Source organism: Aplysia californica, unplaced genomic scaffold, assembly GCF_000002075.1.
Source record: "Aplysia californica isolate F4 #8 unplaced genomic scaffold, AplCal3.0 scaffold00258, whole genome shotgun sequence".
NCBI classification, from domain to species: domain Eukaryota; kingdom Metazoa; phylum Mollusca; class Gastropoda; order Aplysiida; family Aplysiidae; genus Aplysia; species Aplysia californica.
Genome location: NW_004797528.1, coordinates 926,164 through 935,604, shown reverse-complemented (window position 1 = coordinate 935,604; position 9,441 = coordinate 926,164). Strand labels below are relative to the sequence as shown.

At 37.8% G+C, this 9,441-nt stretch overlaps 1 protein-coding gene across 1 annotated transcript; it reads right to left on the bottom strand.

Moving 5' to 3' along the window:
- Positions 1 to 333: 333 nt before the first annotated feature.
- On the bottom strand, positions 334 to 8,354 carry LOC101859250 (transmembrane protein 170A). Its single transcript, XM_005100741.3, has 4 exons — positions 8,268 to 8,354; positions 5,672 to 5,843; positions 4,007 to 4,177; positions 334 to 2,874 (listed from the first exon to the last, which is right to left on the bottom strand). Exons 2-4 carry the CDS (start codon positions 5,769 to 5,771, stop codon positions 2,744 to 2,746), a joined length of 402 nt encoding a protein of 133 aa, XP_005100798.1. The 5' UTR covers positions 5,772 to 5,843; positions 8,268 to 8,354; the 3' UTR covers positions 334 to 2,743.
- Between the last annotated feature and the right edge of the window lie 1,087 nt (positions 8,355 to 9,441).

Genomic DNA, 9,441 nt, shown 5'->3' with positions numbered 1-9,441 from the left:
TGCAACTTGAGGATGCCATTTCTGTTGGAGTAGAAGAATTCAACTTTGGATCTGCTTCCTGCCCGGATTTTACCCAAAGTCTGTACTTAAGTGTGGGCTATAAGGCTGAAAATATACTGCCACCCACAACTGAAGTGCGCTGCGAAACGGACAAGCAGTTAGGTCGCAAGTGGTGATCCCGCAGGTCAGCGTGACTCCACGCGACGGTAAAAAAATGAGTAAGCAAAGAGAGGAGAATTTCAAAACAGTGTATGATGAGCTTTATACCCCAGGGAAAGGAGATCAGAAGGTCTGGTTCTCTAAAAAATATTTTTTCCTTTTATATTTGCATCAAAATTTTTATTTGGGGGGGGGGGGGGGGGGGGTTCTCATGAAAAGTTATAAATTATGTCATTTTCTTTATCTGGAGCATTAAATTGCTGCTAGCACCATAAAACTCTTACTAAGAAAAAGATTTCCTTGATTATTTGTACAGATTCAACTCGAATAGAGTGTGGTCTGAGGCTCACAGTCAGTAGCGAATAGAGCAACTGAAACAATGCCATCTGTCGCAATGCCCAGAGTTGCAAACAATTCGAACAAGGCTTTTTTTTTTTGTTTAATGGAGAAGGGTAGAGCAGGAGTAGACAGAAATCATTTCCTTCAATATGGGTTTTTTCGCCATGTCTTTCCAAGCCTCAGAAGCATACTGTTAAATTGCATACAGTTTGTTAGTTGTTTTTTTCATAAATCCCTAGCCTTGTAAACACAATAATGATCAAACCTAGCACGCAGCTGTATCCATGCTGGAAGCAAGCAATGACTTGAATATTACATGCATATTGACGGCTATGTAGAGAGTAGATTTCAGACAAGATTGTGTGTGAAATCTACGTATTACGCAATTGTTGACGGAGGAATTTTACCGCCCCATCAAAACAGAAATAACAGACAGGCGACAAATCAATTCAGCCATCAACGGTGGTCTGGTATGAACACAATGCAGTAATGTATAGACATTTTGTGTGCATTTTACCAGTTAGTCATTATTTGTTGTCCATCCGACACTTCAGGTGTTAACCCTCTATAACAAGAACAAACGCTGAAAAGTTCTGGCCTACACCTCCCTACTCCCTCTAGCCAAAAAAACAAACAGATTCCACTCATCTATATTTACAATTTGTACACTATCAAAACCAATTAAATTTTTAAAAAGGTGAAATTGTACAGAGATTACCATTTCTGCAAATGTAAGTCCACCATTGGAATAATAATATGGCATCAGGACAATGCAAATGAAAACTGCTAACAAATACTCTTCAAATACAACATCATCACTATTCTCTTGTGCATTTTTGTAGACCTACATGAGGAAGGCAAGGAAGAAAAATAGTTCTAAAAAATGCAACTTTTCATTTAAAAAATTTTTTTTTTAAATCACCCAAAACATTTACTCTCAAACTGCAACCTACTTTAAACAATTTTTCCCCAAGTACTCATCAAGTTTTGTACAGATACATGCGTACAGCAAAAGTATAAGTGTAGACACACTGGTGTCCTACAACGCATTACCACATACCTCACACTTTAAAAAAAAAGCCCATATCTCAGAAGAACTACTTTGCTTTCATACACTCTATGCATATATACGTCTTGACAGGTACCTTGTCTTTGGTGCTACAGCCAGAGATATCATCGACAATATGACACAAATAAATATTTTCAGTCTTCAGTGAACAGTCATGCCAATCACAAATATAGGCCTACTTGTTTGAAAAAACTAACAACAGAGAGCTGTACCAAAAAGATGCCTCAAAAACCAATAATACCGAGGCATGATGCAGAAAAAGTAACAATTATAAATGCTTTCAGTCTTTTCCATATAAAACAGAGAGAGAAGAGGATTGCCTTTTTACACTGCTTTCTCAGAGAGATTCATTTTCACTTACACAGAATATCATTACCACCTGATGCTCATTAACATACCTAAAAACGTAGGGGGTAAGGGCAGAGATATGGTGCATACTGAGTGACAAAGTATATTTTTTAAAGCACCAAGCCCCAAAATAACTTCTCATGAATACCAACCCTGCAAATGCATTTGCTTCAGCAGACATAATTTCTGCTCCAAATGTATGTGGGTATGTTCCACTGAGATTTCACTGTGAACATGTTCTTATCTCTTCAAATCCCAACAATACAACCCTAAACATGAACTGTCATGTTTAGAATTAACACCTTCAATTTCTCTAATCACCTCAGACAAAAAAAATATAGCTTCAATGAAAAATGAGAATGTAAACCCCCCCCCCCCCCCCAATAAACAAAGAAAACCATATTGCTGTAAACAGTGTGAATTAGTCAAGTCTATAATATGGCATTCAAAGCAAGTAACCATGAGCAGCTTGAAGGATACAATTATTTGAGACATTAGGCGACAGCAATTTGAAGTCTGTTGTTGGCTGTACACATGTTGCCTTTCCACCTTCTCTCATCACGAATCTTTGCCACCCGGCAGTGGCTTCTGTCCATCGTTGACAGGGTTAGTGTTTGACCCAGCATGTAGTTTTGTCTATTTCCCCACGAGAAACATGACATATGGCTTCCTGAGTGAAGACGTATTCTTCATGGTGGAAAGAAAGACAAAGCCACCCAAACATACCTGCCAAGAAGTATACTGACTTTCATCTGAAGCACAGACTATTGTCTCAGCCGGGGGCGACTGGCATCTTTCTGCAATCTGGTCTCAACTAGGATTTCAGCATCATAACGTAGCCACTATTCTGGTAAAGGAGATAAGTAACACACCAAAAGTCTGTCCCACTCCCCAGACCAGGGCATAGAAAGGCATCATCACAATGTCACAGGCTCTGTACACACCAGCAATAGCAGCACCTGCAATGTTAACATAAGAAAATCATTTTAAAGGAGCAGTTGAGCAGTTCAAACTTTCTTAGAGAATGCCTCATACTTTTGACAGGCACGACTATGAAAAAAATCCAGATGAAATGCATACAAAATAATATATTTCCCCCAAGTTTGAAAGCCATTTTTCTTGTAATGGTAGGCCTACTGTGTCTATTGCAACATTTTCAAAAATCTTTTTAAAAAATGTTTGCAGACAAAGCTTTACAGCAATTTTTAAAAAATTCAGAATCTAGAGTAAAACGATCGTATTTCCGTAAAATTGAATAACAATTGTAATGATTCTACCAAACTCGTGATGAACATACCTGCCAATCACCCCATGACCAAAAATAAGGAGTCCCCCCCCCCCCCTTTCCAATAAAAGTTTGGAGAAGGAAAAAAAGGAGCCTCCAGAACCCAGAACCTCACAAGCTCAAGATTACCCAACAACCCTACTGTGACAAATAAATTTATATTGCAACATTACACATTAAAAACAAGTATTTTCATATTTACCATAAACTGTGCAAATATTGTAAATAAAATTATTTTCGTGCCATTCACAATAAGTCGCATATGACCTGGCAGAAATGAAATTTAAGAGAGAGACACCCCCACCCCACCCCCCCATTTTATGTAGATCAGTTAGGTGTACTTTGCTGTCCCCGCGGTTTTATGCAAAAACAAAATTCTAAAATTATGCGAGCTGAGCCCAAAAATGTGAAATTATGCGATTCTGTTAATTTTAACAAAGAATGATAAAGGAAAATAATCAGAAATTAAGCAAAAAATGATAAAATTTAGATAAATTATATGGGGAGCATAAAACCCCGGGGACAGACTTTGACAGGTTAAAAAAAGCAAACAATCAGAGAGCTCTGATTTCATTTTTTAAAGTTGTGTACTTGATACGTCTGGACGGATCTGGTCACTGCCATTTTCAGGGCTGTACTTACTTAAATTCTTAAAGACTTGGGTATACATATCTCAAATAGGATTCTCCACAAGGGAGAGTGAATTTGATTGTATTCTTGAAAAACCTATTAGAACCAAGGTGATACCATTTAGTCTAATAAAGTTAAATCTACTGTCATAGTACACTTTGTCTTTCATAACTCACTGGTAACAACTCCACCAGTCAATGGTGAAATCACACCCATGCCCAAAATGACCAATGGAATCCAGCGTCCGATGCGGTGTTTGCGGAGCCGACAAAATGCAATCAGGGAACCAACAATGTGTACAAACAGCGACGAGAACAGAGCCCACAGAAAGACTTGGTACCAGATTTCTGCAAATACAAAATATCACTTGTAAGAAGTATTTCAGGTAAAGGAGACATGAAATGGCATATATATATATATATCTGCAACTAATCACTGTATAAAGTTTTCAGTATTTTAGTATGGTTGCATGATCAATGAATGGCAGACAGCAAATTGGTAGTTGGGGTGTGGGGGCTTGAGCCAAGAATATCAACACTCACAAAAAATAACCAGGTGCTGCCACAGCTACCAACAGAATAAATGTGTACGCAAAGTTCACTTCATCCTGCAAAATCAAAATAGCTAAAGGGAATGTTGTTATCCTGGATACTATAAGTAGTCTATGTGTCGAGTTAGAAAAGAAGAAGGGAAGAGGGGGTGGTTATTACTGCATGTAACAAAATAAATCTTTGGACCTAGAGAATACATCACAAGCCTTTGATCTTGATTGAGCACCACAACACATCATTCTACACATCCACTGTAGTTAATTGTTTCAATTTTAAAACAATTATCTTTTAAAAAAAAAATTATCTCAATGGTCTTGGCTGTCCCCCACAACACAAAAGGGCAGGAATTTTCTGACACCTTGTCAACCTAATGTTTGCCTTACTCCTGGCTTTGGCACTTCTACAGTCAAATGTGAGTCATCGAGGTGAAATCAGGCGCTTGTCAAAATAATTAAATCGCACTCTGCTATTTTTCTGCCAGTTTGATTTTAAAAAATTTTTTTAGTATTCTGGCTTAACAACTTTTATGTCCATTCAAGAGGGAGGCATTGCGCTGCCAAGAGCGAAATGCTCGCAGCTAAAGGGATATGAAAACAACAACAACAACATGTCCATTCAAAAACATTTTTATGCGCGGGTTTTATGGAAAACGTTGATTAAAGGCACGAAAAATGTAAACTTGCAGTTTCCAAGGACTCGTGAGCTACGGAAGCCACCAAACTTAGGCAGCCATTTTCTCGCTAGTTTTACTTTTGAAACCAGGTGGACCCCCCCACCCCCCCCCCCCCCCACCTTCTTCAATTGCAAATATCTCGACTTCAGTTATTGAGCAAACTATAAGATGATACCAATCACTCCATATACCCCAAAATTGACGAGTGCCTGATTCCACTGTGTTGTGACACTGCTAGGTTTTTTAAATTACAAATACACATTTAATAAAACATTTGTAATCTTAAATTTGTAATTATTTGTAAACTCAACACAAACTTCTTCATCTTACATGAATAGTGGTAGCAATCAGTTTTTAAAAAAACTTAAAACTAATTCCTTTGTCTTACTTTTTTACATTTAGTTAAAGGAAGCTGTTAAATTATGAAACACATGGTACTGACAGCTCTCCCGAAGGGATCGAGAAATTTTCCTTGCCATGCACTATTTACTTGGCTGAGTAATAAACTTTGACCTACTCCCTATCATCCTATACTTTAAAGCAGTACTATAGTTACCATTTTTGTGTTTCAAGCATACTTGGGGGTGGGGGAGAAAGGAGAACAAACACGAACTCACCAACAAAACTATTGAGATCATCATTGGGTGACAGTGATATCACATTGAGGACAGAGTCATGATCTCCAGTCTGAAAGTCACGATTGGATAGCAATAGCATGATTTCCCATAAATGTTCATGTCATCCTTTAGTGAAAGCCCTGCTGCACCTGATGATGACCACCAGTAACTCCTGAAATATAGAGAAAATATTTGAGTTTGTCAAAAACAGTAACTGTTCTGTAATAACACGGCAAAGAAAACATAATCTGATAAAAGTTCAGACTTACAGTTCTAAACATTAAAAGTTAATTCTAGCTCATTTGCATGCATCCCAATTATTCTGAGCAAAAACAAGTCACTTTGCATCTTGTGGCTGTCTAGGAACTTTTTTCCCCACAGCAAAATCTATCACAAAAAGGGTAAAACAAAAAAAGAATGAACTTAATTTGAATTTAGAACATATTAAACTATACTCTCTGCAAAAAGTTGCCATTGAAGGCATGGACATGACTGCATAGTAGACAGAGAGCTATGAAGAATACCATAAACTTCCAGGTTGCGAATACCATAAACTTCCAGGTTGCGCTGAAAGTTTTTCTAATTCTAGATAGAAAAACATGGCTATTATCTGGCCACCTTCGACATAGGTCTCGGGTATATTTTTTTAGTCAACAGGCAGACCAGATGATCTAGAGAGGATTGGATTGAGTTTCCCTGAACCCTTGCTGGGGACCATCCAGTGAGCCTGTCATCTCAAGAATCCAAATAAACCTTAGATGTCAATAATTTTTATTACAAATCTACATAGAAAGCTGGTTTAGGCAATTGTCACGTGGTCTTTAATTGGATGGGTTTGTATGTAGTGTATGGTCCTTGCCTAGTTTTGTAATAGGAATGACATTTCAGTGGCAAGTCGCCAGGAGTCTGGGAAAGTGTAAAGAAGGATGGATGATTGTTTCTGTGGGTGGGTAGGCCTCTAGGTGTCTGATGATCTAATTGTGTATCATCTGGACCCGGAGCTGTATCACTTACTAGATTTTTAAGTCCGAAATGCATGAAAATATAAGATAAAAGGCACTCCTTGGATATGGTGGTCCCGACTTTTGTGACAGGGAAATAACCCAGAGAAAATCTAGATCTAGAATCTAGTTTTGACCCCACCGACGATTACTACTTCTGGTTCTAAACGATTACTTTTTGATGTGCGTGCCGATAAGGAGGAGATAGCCTATCAAACCTAGATCTAGATCTAGATCTAATTGCAAAACTTAAAACGTGGTCAAATCCCGTGTTTGTTTTTTTCTAGATCAGTGGTGTCACAAAATGGCGACCCGCGTAGTTCAGCTCGATTCAGAAAGTGAAATAGCCGTAGCATCTTTGTAGTCGATAAAATTAGTTTACTTTTGTGCTATAACTAGTATAAAGTATAACGTAATCTTTTCTTTGCCTTTATCCATTTGACCATCCACATCGATAGAAAGTATTCCGAAATTATGAAAAACAGGTCTTGTTTCAAACCGGGTGAGAATAGCCTACGGTGGCAAGTCTCACCCAGGGTGAGAGGTCGATCGTATTTCTATTCTCACCCCGGGTGAGAATAGCCACTTCCAATAAATAATGGCCGTCATGTAAACAACTAACACACGTACAAATGATTTTGCAAAGTTCACAAATAAAACCCTCAGAATTTACTTATGATTAATTTTAAAATATATTTAAAACAAAAAAGAATCAGTAGGACGCAAGTGTCACTTGTCTAATATTTTGACTGCATATTGGTCTTTGAAATTTTTGAAATTAATGATAATAAATTCTGCTGAGTTTTGTGTGAACTTTGCAAAATCGTTTGTTTGTGTGTGATGGCGCATCGCGCCCATCTAGAGATGGCCGCACTTTCTGCGGATTGTCATATGGTTCTGCGCCATCTAAGCCATCTTAAGATCACGCTGATCGGCAAATCATCCAAATGGCGCTTGACAGTGTCATCCACACAACAGAGTACTGGTGGGTGCCGGTGATTATTGTTCTGTTCGTTAAAGTCCACGATCCATTTGTTTACATCCAGAGAAGAAATCCAGAAGTCTTGATGACCAAAACACAAAGAAAATAACGGATGCAACCTAACTGCAAAGGCAAAACATCAAATTCTGGTAAAATTCAAGGGGGCATGATGACCCCCCACACCCCTCCATATTTCCCCCATAACTATAAAATAACTGAAATCTCTCTATTACTTTTAGTTTAGTAGGCTACAAGTAAGACTACAGTTGTAATGGAACGTTTGTTCACAGCACAGAATTCTCCAATTTTTCTGTTATCACAGTGTAGAATTCTGTGGTTTAGGGTGAACGCAAAATTTGTTGGCCTAGATCTAGATCTAGGCTATAGTATAGTATAACGGTGAACGCGCACCGGGTGAGAATAGCCAAAAGACTCGCCTGCACTATTCTCACCCCGGGTGAGAATTGAATAGAGGTGGCCTTATTTATTAGAGATTGTAATTTGTTTTCTTCGGGGTTTTTTTTTTTGGGGGGGGGGTAAATTTAGATAGTTTAGTCTCTCAATAGAGAAGTGTACTAGATCTAAATCTAGTCCAAATCTACTCACTACTTACCAAACCAAAACGAATCAATACCGCCAACCGCCAGACAAGTAAGAAGTAAGCAGTCGGAAGTTGGGGAAGATCAGTGACCAGTATCAGTGACCAGACCAAGTCCAGGAGGCTGGCAAGAGGGAATTATATTGGAGTAGCTCCGTACAACTTAGTGTTTACACATTACAATTTACTTGCAAAATACATAATATTATTGTGTTTTCTATTTTGGTTGTATAAAACGAGCTCGTTGTGTAGGAGGTACAAAAAAAAAGAGAAAGATGAAAATAATAAATCATCAAGGAAATCCTGAAGCGTTGCACCTCCACTCTCAATATTCGAACAAACGCCACATTTTTAGTGATGGCAATGGTTGCAAATGCAGCAAGACCTTATTTCAGTTTCAGCAAGACTGCAAATTTCAGTCAAGAGATGAAGAGAATGTCTTATAAAGTTAGCGCACATAATTCTGAAAGAACTGAAATTGTGCTCTTGTCCAAATTTGATGGCTGAATGCAAGACTCAGATACAAACACTTCTTTAGCAACTCGGCGTTTGTTGGGTCTTCCACCTGGCTGTCTCATTAAAATCATCCGACATAATATGTATGATACCTCTAACTTCAATTAAGTGTGAAAAGCATAGTTTTCAGAAAGCTCAGTTTTAAATAATTACTGATTTTTATAAAAGACGCGTTTTCAAACCTATTTGGGTTGCCCTTTATAGTATTTTTATCACATTGAAACACTATTTAACAATGAATGAAACACAATCATACATTAATAAGATACAAACCATGTTCTATTTCAAAGTATGTCTATCAGCTTAATTGCAAGAGTGACAGGTTTTAAAAAGGAATAATCATGAACATTTTTCTGAAATGAAAATGAATAATGATGAATAGCCCAATAATAGCATGGCATTAATTGTATAGGGCAGATTCCTGTTCAACAGCAAAGCTCTATGAATGGTACAAAAATACTTTGTATTTTTGCAAGTAGCAGTGGTAAGAAAATATTGTTGTAGTCTTCGCATAATGGCCCACTGCTTACGATCCCGATTCGCTTAAGATGCCGCTGTTTTAAGAAAATATAAATTTTACTTGACACAATAGATAAACCAGGAGACTGACTGGATTTTAATTGATCTGGTCAAAACACGATGGTGCATAGTGACAAATGGCACTTGATGATGA

Excerpts from the sequence above, each read along its gene's own strand:
- LOC101859250 (XM_005100741.3), bottom strand. The coding sequence starts at position 5,771 with ATGCTATTGCTATCCAATCGTGACTTTCAGACTGGAGATCATGACTCT. Across the intron at positions 4,178-5,671 it reads TGATCTCAATAGTTTTGTTG|AAATCTGGTACCAAGTCTTT; the intron begins GTGAGTTCGTGT and ends TTGTATTTGCAG. Across the intron at positions 2,875-4,006 it reads GACTGGTGGAGTTGTTACCA|GTGCTGCTATTGCTGGTGTG; the intron begins GTGAGTTATGAA and ends TTAACATTGCAG.